Source organism: Apium graveolens, chromosome 3 (genome assembly GCF_009905375.1).
Source record: "Apium graveolens cultivar Ventura chromosome 3, ASM990537v1, whole genome shotgun sequence".
In the NCBI taxonomy this organism is placed as follows: Eukaryota; Viridiplantae; Streptophyta; class Magnoliopsida; order Apiales; family Apiaceae; genus Apium; species Apium graveolens.
The window spans coordinates 104,202,925-104,219,126 of NC_133649.1; the positions used below are offsets into that span (position 1 = coordinate 104,202,925).

The window sequence follows — 16,202 nt, forward strand, 5'->3', positions numbered from 1 at the left end:
CGTTATGTCACCTATTTCGAGTTATGGGCAAGAATCGACCAAAATAACGAAAATAAAAGACTAAATAATAGTTACCAAAAAATGAAGATAACAAAAATGAATTTAAAATACGGACAAAACCCGAAGTTGGGCACGAAAAAATCCTACAAAATCTAATCGAAAGAAATGATCCAGGTTTACCCCACAACCTTTAGTACAGAATTACAGAACATCTACATACTACAGATAGTAGTAGCATCTATCTCACATCACATGTACATACACACACATATATGTACACATGATATTTGCAAAGCCCCAAAGACTCCACAAGCTTCCTGTCTTATTTATGTCTCCCACACAAAAATAAAAACACAAACACAAACACTCTCTCTCATGGCTCTTAACAACAAGCCAACTATAATGACACCCAAACCCAACTGCAATGCCAACTCCATCACTACCGACACTTCTTCTTCTTCTTCTTTTCATTGCCGTCGTAAGCTCCGCCGCCGTGGTAGTTTCGCCGAGCAGCTTTTACGTGGCAGGAGAAACCTAGTACGCTACTTGTTGTTGTTTCCTTTGCTGTATATCTCTGGTTTGATCACTTGTGTGGGTCCCATCTCTGCGTTTTTTAGGACACCCACTTTGCCTGGTTCAGTTTACAAGAGTCATCAGATCTTTGATAAACTGTTTAATGAGATTCAGGATGATAATTCTTCTGCTATTCAGGTCTTTTTTTTATTACACTCTCTGTTTGTGTTCATGTATTAAATGTTGTATTGGTTTGTTTAGATAATTTTTTTTTTTGTTTTTGGGAAAGTTGCATTTTTTTATTGGTGGTGTTTTGCTTGATCATTAATGGGGGTTGCTTTTCTCTTTCTTTAAAAAAAATTCAAAAAAATTACTTATAATTTTGTTGTTTTTTTGCTTAAATTGTTTTTTTATTTGAACAGAAATGTAAAGTAATGTAAAAGGGCATTGCTAAAATTGTGTATAGTGTTATTGAATCTTTGGACTTGGATTATTTGGGCTTTTCATTTGGTGTGTTTTGCTAGTGTACCTAATATTATTTGGGGTAATTAATTTAGGACCCATGTAATGTAACTTAAGTCATCTCATTTTCTAACTTATTTTAGCTATTTATGACCAAAAAAATTTCCTAATGCTTTCTTTATGAGATAATAAAACTTGATTTTGATGGTTTAGTTGGGTTTGTGCTTTTACAGTAATTTTGAATTAAACATGTGTATCCCATTAGGTTTTGTAAAACAAGTTACTATAATTGGTATATTGATATTATTAGGCTGTAATTGTAGATTACTAAATTGGCAAAAAATAATAAAAATTACAAGTTGGAGTTAGATAGTAATTAAGTTGACTTTAGAAAGTCAAATTCAAGTGTTAAGCAACATGATCTTAAGATCATTAAGGAGAACCTGGAATGCTTCTATTAGAATAGTGGGTATCCAGAGTGTCCCAGAGTATCAGTGAATTTCTGTGTAAATTAGATTCTCCCGGGTCTGAGTTTTTAAGGAAAACGGCAAGCAAACCTTTTGACTTTTATCAGAATGAGTGAAACAGGGTTTTCCTATTGTAGAGGGTGCCTTTCAATCTTGGCCACGAAACACGTAGAATTACGTAACTAGTTATAAAGATTTTTGAGGTTTTTTTATTTACTTTTATTCATAATTTTTTTACAATGTAGTTGTCTGCCGTGTGGAAATACAAACGGAAGCTAAAGGAGCAGAAACGCTGTCTGAATACAACTGCTCGTCGCCAGCTTGGTACATGCCTTATTTCTGTTTATTATTTCCTTTTTTTTTCCTGCAGTTCCATGAAGAGATACTATGTAACTATGTGATGTTGGCTGTAAGCCCTGTAATGTAAGAGTGAAATTGTAGCCTTATAATGTTAGGTTATCTGATTCTGTATATCAGTAGTACTAGAGAATGTTTATTGTGAGGTAATATCTTTTTCTTCTAATGTGTTACGTTCATATGTTATACTTTCCAGGAATGCTTGAGCTAGATCGCTACTTGATTGTCGATGCCAACGGTGGCCTTAATCAACAGCGATCATCGGTATGTTGGCTAACATATAACCAAAAATTCAATTACTTCACAAAAAAATTGTTCACTTTAGTTTAGATTAGTTATTTTGATTCACTAGTTCATTGATATGGTAATCCTGCACAGTGTACTCTGCTTAATCCCCAACTCTTTGCTGATGTAGATTATAAACAGTAGCAATCAATATGACTTGTAATGGATTAAGCATCTTATAATGATAGATATTTTACCACCATATACGATAATAGTATTGTTAAACACCAAACAATTTTCATTCCAGCCAATATTCTTAGAAGAAGGTTTGTCTGCTACAATATTGTTATACATCGAGGTTCAATGTAATGAACACTGAAGTTTATGTGTGCATTTGTGTAAACTTCAGGGTCTAAGATTTCAAAAAGCCTAAATTGTTAGGATAATAAAAGATTTGGTTTATCCTCATTTTGTGTCACTGTGTGGAAGATCCTGTGTCGTTTTAATGTCTTATTAATCCTGTAGTTGCATACTTACATGTAAAATAATGTAGATAACCAACTTGACATTTTTACCTAAAATTGAAGACTATTCTAAATTGCAACTCTTTCCACAGATTTGCAATGCAGTGGCTGTTGCTGGACTACTGGGTGCTACATTAATTATTCCCAGATTCGAACTTCACAATGTTTGGAGGGATCCGAGGTAAGTAACCTAAGTACCCTGTTCTGTAATCTGTACTTTTTTCTCTAGGAAATTTCTACCCTTGTTTCTTTCCTATGAACTTAATTGATAGCAAACAAAATTTGGTAAATGATTTGTCCCTATCCAACTGTCAAAACTATCATTTCTGAATCCAAAAGGTAAAAGCATAATGCAGTGCTTCTACAAAATTTTGTAACACAATTGGCTTAAGCATAAAAGCCCGCCTCTTTAGAAAGTTAAAAGAAATTGATCTTCTTTAGGTCCATTCAACCATGGGTCCTCTCCTCTGTCTATGGCTAGTTAAACAAGTTTCTACATATCTTATTAATCATTACTAGAATTCAAAAATAAGAAGGAAAATATTTGAAACACAAGAAATGGCTATGAAAGAAGTTTCTACTTATTTTATTACTAGAATTTGAAAAAATGTAGGGAAAGATTTTAGACACGAGAGGAACGGTTACTCGAACGGGCAATAGGAGCCATGTAGCAACTAAAAGGAACATAGATATTGTCAGAGGAAGCCTATCATCAGTCAATTGCTTGGACACCTAGGCATAATGTGATAATAAGGTTTTACATGTTTGAACTCAGATTTGACATTAGTGGTCCCTGCAATATCAGTGCTCAGTTCTGTTCTTACTGAAGTACCATAGAATTGAAATGTAACATGTCAATCTAAAATTCATAGACATAGTTTCTTTAACCACAATGAGTATCCATTATATAGCCATCCTTTTCCTCATATATTAATATAACACTTTATGGTTTGCTGGTTTGATGCTTTACAGTGGATTTTCGGATATCTATGATGAGGAACATTTTGTAAACACCCTTAAAGGACATGTGAAAGTTATAAGAGAGCTCCCAGAGGAGTTGATGGAAAAGTATGATAACATCAGCAATATAACATTCCTAAAAGTTCCAGCTTGGGCTTCTGCTAATTATTACTTGGAGGAAGTGCAGCCTGTCCTAGAAATGCACAGGTACGTGATTCATGATTACTCACAATCTGTTTCATGTACTAGTGTATGGCAGAACACTTCCATTAAATTCATATTTGATTAAACTGAAAGCGAGTTGCTGACTTGTCTAGTAGTAAGTACTTAATATAACATAAGAGCAAGTCCTATAATGTCCTAGTTCAACCTTAAATAAAATATAAAGAATTATGTCCTAGTAATTTAGGACATATTTAACTTACTTCAGCTCCAACAATGTGCCTTATCCCCGCTGTATATTTAATAATTTGTTAGTTTCCTTTCATCATTTAAGGACAATATATAGTAGAGAGAGAAAGAGAGTGTTTATAATAATTTTTCTTGTCAAATGCTCTAAATTATAACTTAGGACATCATATAAGGCATCTTTTGGACTTGCTCTAAGGGGATGTGCATGCTGAGTGTGCATATGAAATGCAAACCTCAATCGGGCACTTAAGTTTTGTTTTAAAGATTGCTATCAAAGACAGACAGTGTGCTGTATGAACCTCTAATATAAACAACAGATGTTTTCTGTAAACAAAAGATGTTTCCAATAACGAAAATTTAAGTGTTGGTTTATGCTAGCTACTGGAGGACACGATGTTTGTGTCCTTTGAGTCAAGGAGAAAACGCAACTGAATTAGAGCATTTAAAATCAATTTTGGAAGATCCGTGTAAAATTGATAATGGAGTTCCCAAATATTATCCATCTTTTGGTATAATCAGCATACTGGTGCATGGGTAAAAATTTAAGAAAGAAACACTTGCATGCTGGACAGTTGGGTTAAGAGTTTTACTGCTTCAATATGATTTCAAATGGAAGAGTTTTGGTTTATCTAACCCATTGTAAATTAACTAGTAACTCAACAATTTTACTCTTGTGGACCTGTTGACCTGATGTCTAAAATATTCTTTGATCATATTTCTTATTTTAGAACAGGTTTAGAACTAAATTTTGTTCAAACATTTACTTGATTATATAGGGTTATCCGTATTGCTCCATTCGCGAACAGACTGGCAATGAATCTTCCGCCGCAAATTCAAACTCTAAGATGCTTGGCGAACTATGAAGCATTGAGATTCTCAGTTCCAATCTTAGAACTCGCAAAACAATTGGTCAGTCGAATGACAGAAAATAGCTCCATCTCTGATGGTAATTTCGTTTCAGTTCACCTTCGTTTCGAGGAGGTAGAATTCAACATCTGATGTATTTATAATGGGCTTTATTGCATGTTTGATGTAATTTTAACTTGGTGTAATATCTTTAATTTTACATTTCTACTTTAGGACATGGTGGCCTTCTCATGTTGTGTGTACGATGGAGGAGTAGCCGAAAGATTAAAGATGGACTCAATACGTGAAAAGGGTTGGGGAGATAAGTTCAAACGTAAAGATCGTGTGATTGAACCTGGTCTGAATCGAATTAATGGAAAGTGTCCTATGACCCCTTTGGAGGTTAGTTTTTTGGCATCATTTCCCTAATTTTTTTCTCATCCCTTTGCCTCTTTTCTAGGGCTGAGCATTCGGTCGGTTCGGTCCAAAACCGGACCGAACCGAATAGACCGAAAAACCGAATAGTCATTTTTTCTTGAACCGGACCGGACCGAAGTTATATTATGGACCGGACAACCGGACCGGACCGAAGTTATATTATGGACCGGACGGAACCGATTCGGTTCGGTCCGGTTTTGGACAGAATAGACCGAAATTTTTTTCAAAAATAAAATTGCATTAAAAATTAAATTACAAATTATAAATTTTAAAATATAATTAAAGTAATGTGATATGTAGAGTTCTAATACTCCATAAATATAATTACAAATTAAAAATTTTGATTATAATTTTTAAGATATATGTAAAATATATATAATACAAAATTATAGTATTTATAATTTGGTCTATCCGGTCTATTCGGTCCGGACCGAAATATTTGTGAAAAGAACCGAACCGAACCGAATTTTATTTCGGTCTATTCCGTCCAGACCGAATATACCGAATTTCTGAAAAATTTAGGACCGAACCGAACCGAATTAGCACGGTTCGGTTTTTCGGTTTCGGTTCGGTTTTGCTCAGCCCTACTCATTTCTTTATGAAAAAGTTGTCATATCACATGTTTAAGCTTCATACTTTGTTCCTATGTGTATCTATTTCCAACTGTTTCACAAATGTAATGGCAAATATGTGTATTGCCGATGCAATCTACTAGATTACTTCTGAGCTATGTTTCTTCGTTCTCACCTTTTCTGATGTTGGGGGTACTTGCTCTATATATAGGGAATTGATAAATAAGCTCCTCAAATATTATTGTAATAGTAATTTATATGTAAATAAGAAATAAAAATTGTAATATCTTGTTAAACAACGCCGGTGCACCTCCATTTTTAGGTAAATTTCGATCTGTAATTGCTTATACTGGCACTTCAAAAAGAAAACTCTCTGACTAGATTAATGTGGAACAAGGCCCAGTATTATAGAAGTTGCTAATGAGAAGAAAATAGAGGACAGTAATTTTTATCAATTAATAAGCCGCACCAAGGTTCGGGAAACATTGGAATTAGTGAATCATACTTGAAACTATAAGTTGCCTAACAATGTATAACCTTAACTTTAACATCAGTGGATTGGTTTCAACTATTCATATAAAAATTCATCATCCATCTTTCATGTTCTTTTCTTCATTATTGTCCTGAAAAGTTTTTTAGTATGAAGTTGTGTGTACACTATCTATAAATCATGTGCATCGAAAAGAACATTCATAGCACTATAGCAGGATATATTTCAGTCTCTCCTTCGGGTAACTGAAAAACAAGAGATTAATTATCATTATCCAAAAAAAGAAAAATCCGGGTGAAGCATATTTTGGATATTAGTCTTTACAGATAAATTTGTTGCCTTCTATGTGAGTCATCTTGTTAGTGTTAGTTTCATCGCTTGATTCAGGTATTTGAATACATATAAGTACATTCTAAATTCTAGCACAATCTATTGTTAAGAAGATAATAAATCTCCATTGTATATCTTTTCTTTGTCAGCATAGGTCGGAATGATGCTAAGGGGTATGGGATTTACAAACAACACCCCAATTTATTTGGCATCTGGGAAACTTTACCAGGCTGAAAGAAACTTAGCACCTCTGAGGAAGATGTTTCCTCTTTTAGAGACCAAAGAATCACTTGCAAAACCAGATGAGCTTGCTTCGTTTCAGGTAAAAAAAATTATTCATGTACAGTGATGGATTTTTTTTGATAATTTACATTGATGGTTTTACGTATCGTTAGTTCTTGATTAGAAAGCAATGTGTGTAGTGTTATTGACCATACAATTAAAAAAAAAATCAGCTGTTGTAGCAGCAATAAAATAAGAATCTATGATTGATTGCTTGTGCCTTCAAATCAGCAAGATAGTATTCTTCATAGCATGCCATGTAGCTTGAATACATCACACTTTCTTGGGAGGAAATAGATAGAACCAAAAAATCCATATTTGCATGTATGCTTTCTCCCACCATGAACCATCATGCTTTAGTTGGCTTGACTACTTACTGTAATGTTATGTGATTTAGTATTACTTAGAATTGGTCAGCAACTGCATCACTGTTCCGTGTGTAAATGGAGATGGTACCATTTTTTCCAAGTCAACCGTTGTCCTCTGTGAAATTTCAGTCAACCCGATTCAATGTTGATTGGATCTGGGCATTATTGAGTAATCTCATTGTAATTACAAAATTTAATTACCAGCTTGTGATACAGTAATTTTATTATTATTATTATTATTATTATTATTATTATTATTATTATTATTATTATTATTATTATTATTATTATTATTATTATTATGTTTTTAACTGACACCGTAGTCTCTCTCTTTGATTTGCTTAGGGATATGCTTCGAGGTTGGCAGCTCTGGACTACATGGTCTGCATGTTTAGTGAAGTATTTGTTACCACTCAAGGTGGAAATTTTCCACATTTTTTGATGGGTCATCGGCGATTTTTGTATAATGGTCATGCTAAGACCATTAAGCCAGATAAAACCAAGCTTGCAGTTTTACTGCATAATACTAGCATCAGGTATTTAAGTCTTTTGGTGCTTTTTGGCTAAGGCATATTTGTGGTTTTCTTGTTTATGATATATAATTGCCTGGTAATTAATATATATTATAACACTTAGGATAAGATATAATGATATACAATTGCCAAGAGCCTAGTGTTCTGAGGAAAATATAGAGGGCTTGGCCTTGTAAACTCAACCTTAAGAAAGCACCAAGGCTATGTATGTTTTTGGGATTAACAATCCCCAGACTACGTACCGACCTTCTATCCTATAGGACTAAATTCTGATCACTTTTACTTGATTTATTGGGGAATTATATTATCTAGGGAGATGGTGGGTTTATATCGTTCACAGGAATGACCAGAAGGTGATGGGCAAACAATCCATAGTATTGTTTTAAGGAATGAAGTAGCTGACCTGAGTGTAAATTGTACATAATTTTCGGATTATAGTCCTTGCACATAAAGTTAGTGTCAAAATATTTTCACTTCTCAATTCTGAACTCAATATTAGTTTTCTCCTTTTCTGGATGTGTCTACCACTTGTTTAAAGACGTGTCAGATAAATTTTAAATATGTGTGTGCACTGCAGAACTATATAGATAGAACATGAAATTTAATTAATCACATAGGAGTCATCTAAATCTCTGCTAGAAGCATTTAAAACGGTGGAAAAATATATATGGTAAAAATGTATGCAGTCATCAACTTTTTTCGACATATTTGCTCTAGGGCAATGCAATATGTATTAGGTTGTATAATACTCCTATATCATTTCAAATAAAAGGGTTGAAGAATAAGCTCTATTGTTGCTGCTTGCTACTTTCTAAATTTGACACACTAGATGAAAGAAACTTTGCTTTACCTTGTGCCGGGATCAGTTCCATGACGCTTGTGTACTTTTCAAGTTTTGCGGAACTTTTTGCACATGTAACATCCAGAGACAGTTATAAAGAAAATATTCTGTAGAAAAAGTTATGATACTAGTTTGAAATTAAAGTTATATTGATCTGTTTAAGAAACACTTTGATGTTTGAGAAGATCACAAGTATTGTTCATTCATGTTCCAATCAATTTGGAGACTGCTGGCGTGATCATTTATACAATTAAGAATCTACTATCTGATTGCAGTTGGAGCACTTTCAAGGATGAAATGAAGTTAATGCTAGCAGAAAGTGACCGCAAGGGTATAATGGTACCTAGACCCCGAAAGAGTAATAGAAGGAATTCTCTATATTCAAACCCTTTGCCAGAGTGTCGGTGTCTCTGGGAAGCCCAAAATTCAACCCTTAAATTGACTCATAATGTTCTTATACAAGATCACTAATTTATAGCATTTGCAAGAATGTTGCTCACTCTGCAGTTGATCCTCTCGCTTGTGCAGTCGCCAAGTTATATATTTTCCAGAAGCTTTGTTGATTTTTCTTAGTTGCTGCTTACCGCTGCAACTACCATGGAAGCTAGATACAAAATTGTATAAATGAGGTAAAGGTTTTCTTGTTCAGCATTATAAGGCACTGGAATAGTCAGGTTCTCTTCAGTTATGATATCAGTCAGATGTCAAACACGTCATTCTCGGGGAACAAATATTTGCGGCTCTTTATCAAGATATATGTGTTTCACGTGGTGCATGAATAGGACAAGTGGATTACATGAAGCTGCAACTCTTGTTTCTAGCTTAATATTTCAGTTTTCATTCATCATTATTCTTTCTTCTTCTCCGTATTCTTGTGATTTAGTCCCGATTAAAGAGTGAATATTTAGAAAGTGTAGGGTCTTGTAACACACAGTTGCCTTAGCTTCTCTTTGACTTTTGACTGCATCTGTTCAAAGATGCTCTTGTTTGTATGATAGAAGTAATGGGCTTTTATTTAGCAAAAAAAAAAAAAGATAGGCCAGAAAGAGTTTTGGTCGAGACAGAGAAAGTTTTGTATAGTTTCAAGGGTGGTTCATCTTATGTTATTTATAGGCCAGAAATTCTTTTTGGGTGCGTTCAATTTTTATTTTTCGGAATGATCAATTGAAAAATCTAAATACTCAGGCACAATTTTGTGTCTAGTCTGCTCTTACATGCATATATTTATTTATGGTTTAGATTCATATTATCCCATATCTATGAGTAGTTAGTGCTTTCATGGGAAGAGCATCAGGGGTCTCAAAATAAATAACAAATTAGTTTTGGATTATACTTGATATGTTTTAATTGGTAGAGTTCGTCCTACTACAAGCACGGTTTAGTTAATTTACAAGAGAATGACCAATCATTAATTGACAAATTGGGAACAGTTTGAGCAACGATTTGAGAACTCTTATATTTCTTTTTACCGTGGGTATTTTAAAAGAAAACATAAACTTTGAATTTCAAAGTGCTTAAATTAATCTAGAAGTTAAGTAATTTGAATATAATTTTCAAAACAATCCAGTATTTAAAGTTTAGAGAAAAGAAATTACTCATAATTTATCTCAAAACAAAAGTTTTATATTATTTATAATTATATATGTCTTACATAAGATGGATATTTATTAACTTAAATTCAACAGAAATTCAAGAAAAAATTAATATTACCCGATATCTGTTTTCATCCCGCAAATAAAATTAGAAATTAGTTCCAATTAAAAAAAGAACAAAAACCAAATTTAAATAGAAAAATAAAATTTTAAGTGATTAAAATAAGAAAAATCTTTTAAAATAAAATTTTAATTAATAATTATATAATAATCAGGTATTTGTCATCTTTATTCCTTGTTATCTAATAATTTATATTTTATGTACATGAAATATAAAGTAAATTTCATATTTTATATTTTATATTCCTAGTTGTTTAAGTAAATTTCATATTATATGTTTGGGTGTTATCCAATTAAACATCACACAAGTACATTAACAAGTACATGTAGACAAATCCCAAATAACACATGCTCATCAATTGAGATCCCATGTAAAGCTATGCTATCGTAAATATTGTCAAACTACATATCTTTCTTCTTTTTTCATGAAATTGAAAGGCTAAAGTTGCAAGAAGACATACTACCAGAAATACAGTTACAATATATATATATATATATATAGGTCAATGGTTTAAAGTATAATATAAAAATATTTTAGAATAAAGTTCTGGGAAACAAAAAATCAAACACATAATTGTTGTAAATGGAATATTTATGATCTCCAAGCATATTAATTTTTCTCCAAGATACATGTCAACTATGTGTTTAGACAATTTGGATAACGGGGCGTATATTCGTATATACAACAAAAAGAAAAAAATCCAACAAATCCGATCTCTTGCTTAGTCTTTTCAGTTTTGTTGGTCCGGAGAGATGAGTCAAGTGGTAGCTTGTAAAAAATTATTGAAGTCTTAATTGGATGTTTTAGATGCATCCATGAACCCTAGTTTACTCCTATTTGTCAGTCAACTTCTTTTGTCTTTAATGTACTGACCCATTATTCTAAATTTATAGCAGTAACATTCTTGTTCGTATCCTTTTCAGAAAACATATTTTTAATTACATGATGGTTGGCGGTTGGGATAAAGAATTCATTAATTTTTGTATCCAAATATTCATTTCGAGATGGTTGGGTTGGGCTGGGTTAATGAACTGATTAATTTCTGTCTCCAAGCATTCGTCATCTGCATCGTCATTTACATAATCATACAAGTCGCACTCTTCTTGCATTCCTCATTTTGGGCCTCCACCCAATTTGTACTACTTTAAATTCTACATGCATGCATTTGATTCCAACACAGATATGATCATTATTTAACTTTCTCAACAGTTACATTTTTTTTTTATTGTATTACAACTTGTATTTTTGAAAAGTCCTATACTAGCACTTGTCAATTTTAATACAAGTTATCCAATGGAGAAACTACCAGAAAGCTTCCTTGCAGGAAGATAACTATTGTTATGGTCAACGTTTTTTTTAGTATAATTTTCTCACACTTAACATCTTCATACTTGGTATTTATAAGTAAATTCAAGCTGTGCCGTCTAATTCAGGCACATACATTATGGAGTGCAGAAAGTTTGAGATAAATATAATCTCAGCAATCGATCTCGAAAATGTTCGAAGAATATGCAAGATGAAAGTCTACGCAAGAGTTTCGATTGGAAATCAGCCTAATTCGGAGAAGAGAACTCCGGTGGATAGGCATAGTAAGACAAATCCTGCATGGAACTTTACAATGAACTATACCATAAGTGAGTGTGTAGTGGAACATCACAGTAGTATGCTTGTTATAAAGTTGTACTGCAAAAGAAAGCTTGGAGACAGATATATCGGTGAAGTGCACTTGTCTATGAAGGAGCTTTATGAGTATGCATATCCATTAGGAGGCAGTGCTATAGTCAATTATCCGGTTCAGAAAGGTTGCGTAAATTCACAAGGATTGCTCAAGTTTTCCTTCAGGTTTGGAGAAAAAATTAGTGTTGATAAGTTGCTTATTGCTGAAAGTATTGGGGTATGGAGTTCATCGTAAGTTGGTTGATTTTGGTTTCATCTTTGTGTTTGGAGATCCTTTTGGCTGGCTTAAGTTTTATTGGCTCTTTTGTTTTTGTTTGGTTTTTATCTTAGTTGAAGTGTAGCTGTATTGTAAATTTAGTTATTGGAACCACCTTGATGATGATTCGTTCGAGGTATGTGTAACCTATGTACAATATAAGAACAGTGATGTAAATATATACTTTTGTAGCTTGTATTTTCGTTTGAGATTGTTTCTGTTTTCTACTAATTGTATGTATATAATTAGGTAGAATTAAAGAAGGTGATCATTAAAGTAGTCTGCCTGAACTTTACGACTTTGAGTCAAGCTCGGGCACAAGAAAGGCTATGTACTTGACCAGAAAAAAAAATTGTATTGTGCTGGATGGGTGTGAGCTGAGACTGAGTGTTTGATGAATGGTTGCAGGGACTTGCACATGAATTTGGTGGGTGATGGTCGAATTTCTCCACCCAAATGAGCCAATAGAAAAAAGTTGAGAAATTCAAATTTTATGAGGAGTATCAGTTGGTAGCAATGTAGCATGGTTGTTGAGTTGACACTGCTCTTTGAAGCTTGGGTGTTCATCGAGTCTAGGCGCAATCAACTTCAAATTCGACTTGATTTTAAACTCGAGTTGCGCTTCAACTTAATTACTATTGGCAGAAGTTTGAATACGGTATGTCTGAGTTGACTAAATATGTAAAACACATATCAACATTGGATATTAATGATCTTCAACCAAAAATTTACAGAGTGTGGTGATTTCGATGTCACAAATCTAGTAATTTAAATGCAATTCATTAAGGTGTGAATATGCAAGTAATACATTATGCAACTTGATTTAGATTTACAGTCTGTAGCACTGGTTGCGAGTTTCTATCAGGAGCCGGTGACCAGATGCTTTGATAAGAATAGAATGAGATCGATACAAGCAACCGGATGGAATCTTCAATTAATAAGAGGTCCGGTGTTGAGGTTTTGTAAATGTTAGCAAAGGAGGAGTTAGGATCAACTGCATCAAACTTTCTGAGAGGTTAATTGAACCAAAATATGACCCTAGCTATCTTCAGCTGTTGGGAGAGGGTCATCATGCCCTACGACAACGTTGGTAGAATTTAGCAGCTTAGGCTCCTTTCCATAATCCTACTACTTGCTGTTTGGATCCTCAACAAAAGAAAAGTTACCATTTGTATGTGGGGTCTTTAACAGAAAGGGTGGATGTGAATGCTAAGCATGTCACCCAAACAGATAAGTCGCCTTCATCACATTGTCCATTGAAGCTGGCTGATCAGTTACCAGTTGCATCCAAGACCTCAAGCTCCACTGCTAGCAAGTAGTTGGAAGTTAGGTAACTTAACTGTTTAGTGGATCAGCGTCTCTCCACTCTAAGTGATCCGAAAACAACTAAAGATAATCTCCTACTTGGTGAAAAGTCTACCAAAGGCAAAGAATGTTCAGGTTAATGTGATGTTACTCATACTCATCAGATTAGAGCTAGGGTCTTCTTAACCGGAAAATCCAAAACATGTTGCAATTTGCAAAAAGAGCTTAGGGTCTTATAAATGAATATTTTTTCTTGTCCCAAGAGTATTACAATACTACATATATTTAAGTTGTTGTGAAAAACTAATCAGGCAGCTTACAGGAATTAATAATAATAATAATAATAAGAGATAAATGCTAAGAATTAGTTTTCAGATTTTTAGTGTAGGTTCATAATAATAATATTTTGGGTGATGAATGCAATAGACAGATTGTCATTACTGAGGAAAAGAAGTTAAAGACGATTAGGTCCAGGGCGTAGTTACTGTTCAGGAAGTTAGTTACACTAAATCGTAGATTATTTGCAAATATACTTAGAAAACAGTAGCATTGTGAGTATTACGTTCTTTTGCTGACACAGAGAAATGTTACTTCCAAGTAGGAAGTGCAATCTGAACTTGTGGCTTCATGGTTAATTTTTCAGTTGATGCTTTATCTTTTTACAAACATATATGTATCATAAAGTTGAGCATAATCAGAATTTGAGTTCTGTAAGTTGTGAGTGTTTTTTCCTTGATGAGATTACTCTGACGGCAAATGGAAGTGCACACAGTTTAACCATGTTTCCTTTCAATTTCTGTTAGAATATAAGATCCTGGAAAGGGCCGCTCTAAAGGTTTTAGAGTAACTGGTTCCTTGACATATACATGTGTTGGAACATGAAGTAGGGTTATAAGAATCTAACCGATTTGATACTTAGGAGTTAGAACATGGAGTAGGGTGATAAGAATCTAACCGATTCTATGTGTTTCAAGGTCTGATATCATCAGGGTACGTAACAGTGTTGCCTGCTGGTGATTATAAATAAACCTATAAACTTCACCAAGATGGCAACAGGTAACTTAATTTCTTTTAGAGACATGATTTGCAAAATTGCTGTTCTGGTCTGTTGGTAATATATCAATGCTGTCTATTCGACATTAACAATGATCGCCTTATATGGACCGACCAGGTAGGAAGAATAGTAGGGAAGATACCCTCATTATGCCTTGTGCGGTGCAATATGTAGAGATTAATTCACCCACCTTTCTTCCATCCTCAGCCTTTCTTCTGTAAATTTTGTTTTATGCTTCTCTGTTGCTCTTCTAATTTCCCCTGTATATGTCTTGGCCTGTGTGGCAGCTGTTTAGTGCTGTATCACTACTGATGTGCAGTAACAAGTAACATCGTACCTTCTAGTACGTGATTCATTAGTAATAAATTAAACTTAACTGGTTAAATATTAACAATTATTTATTACTCGCTCTCATTGTTAAAAGGAGGATGAATAGACCTTCATTATCTAAACACATTTTATTTATTTTTTATGCCAAGTGAATACCCACATATTTAATTTACATAGAGCTATAAACGTTCTTTCAAAGAAGCTTGTGTATCCTTTAACAATCACTACTGCTTGTAATGCAACTCTTTGGTCACTCAAGTTTTAACCAACCTCATGGACAAGTGTCCTTCTTACACGAGTTGGCGATGCATTTTTTTCTATCTAGACTGATGTAAACCACTATAATTAACCCTAGGCAGCGTAACTGCCTGACCTCCTCAAAATTCTGGCCAACCATCTGGTTTCTAAAGTTTCCATATGATCCATGATTGATTAATGCATTTTTCTTGTCTGCTTAAATAGGGTATTAAGCTCTTAATATCATTAACAGTTTGACATGTTCAATAACCCCCTTACTGGTGCTCTCGCCACCCTTAGCTTGTCATCTCATCTCTGTTCTTCCTGCTGCATACTGTCGTCTTTGTGCTTCGTGATCAGTGCTGTACATATTTAGCTCTATCATTGGTATTTCAACACAATTTGCTTCTGTACACATTTACCGGGAAACAATAAAAAACTACAGCACGAGAATAGCGTCCAGATTAATTGTTATATTTGTTCATTAACGTAGTGTACATGTAAATTTATCTATTTCAGTGTTCCTTCTATAGCTTCTTCTTCTTCTTCTTCTTCCATGATATATATTTTTCCAGTAAATCTGTAGCATTCTATTATTGTCCTGTCTTAAAAACTACTAATTACTATCATCTAGCAGTTATGATTCTGGCTAGTGGCTATCGTGTTAGAAAGCCAACTCCAAACATCTTCGATGAATCTACAAGCTTGACTTTTCTTACCAGTCTTGCTCGAAAGAAGTGGATTAAACATCAGCTCTTTGTATGAATGTGATGTAGTATGTTTACAAATTTGCTACAGTTTTGACTTGTTCAAAGGCCTTGTCAGAAGGAAATTGGCATAAGCAAGATTCCTTGGCATATAATCTCAAGAAAAATCAACAACTTCATTTTGTTTATTAGTAATGATTCTTATCTTCTATTGTGTTATTGTAATTTGTAGATAGTTTAATCCTTTCTGCTGCTCACAATCTACCATCTTTGAATGAGATCTAGTCAAATACATCATTTAATC

General features: G+C 33.8%; 2 protein-coding genes across 2 annotated transcripts; both read left to right on the top strand.

Annotated features, from left to right (window-relative positions):
- The first annotated feature begins 265 nt into the window (after positions 1 to 265).
- LOC141712663 (O-fucosyltransferase 10-like) lies at positions 266 to 9,832 on the top strand. The gene is made up of 10 exons (XM_074515686.1): positions 266 to 711; positions 1,688 to 1,766; positions 1,996 to 2,063; positions 2,641 to 2,729; positions 3,521 to 3,715; positions 4,696 to 4,900; positions 5,000 to 5,167; positions 6,750 to 6,917; positions 7,591 to 7,781; positions 8,895 to 9,832. The coding sequence occupies exons 1-10, from the start codon at positions 376 to 378 to the stop codon at positions 9,088 to 9,090; spliced, it is 1,695 nt and encodes a 564-aa protein (XP_074371787.1). The 5' UTR covers positions 266 to 375; the 3' UTR covers positions 9,091 to 9,832.
- A 1,944-nt stretch (positions 9,833 to 11,776) lies between these two features.
- On the top strand, positions 11,777 to 12,725 carry LOC141714497 (protein SRC2-like). The gene is made up of 3 exons (XM_074518014.1): positions 11,777 to 12,226; positions 12,340 to 12,401; positions 12,674 to 12,725. The coding sequence occupies exons 1-3, from the start codon at positions 11,777 to 11,779 to the stop codon at positions 12,723 to 12,725; spliced, it is 564 nt and encodes a 187-aa protein (XP_074374115.1).
- The last annotated feature ends 3,477 nt before the right edge of the window (positions 12,726 to 16,202 follow it).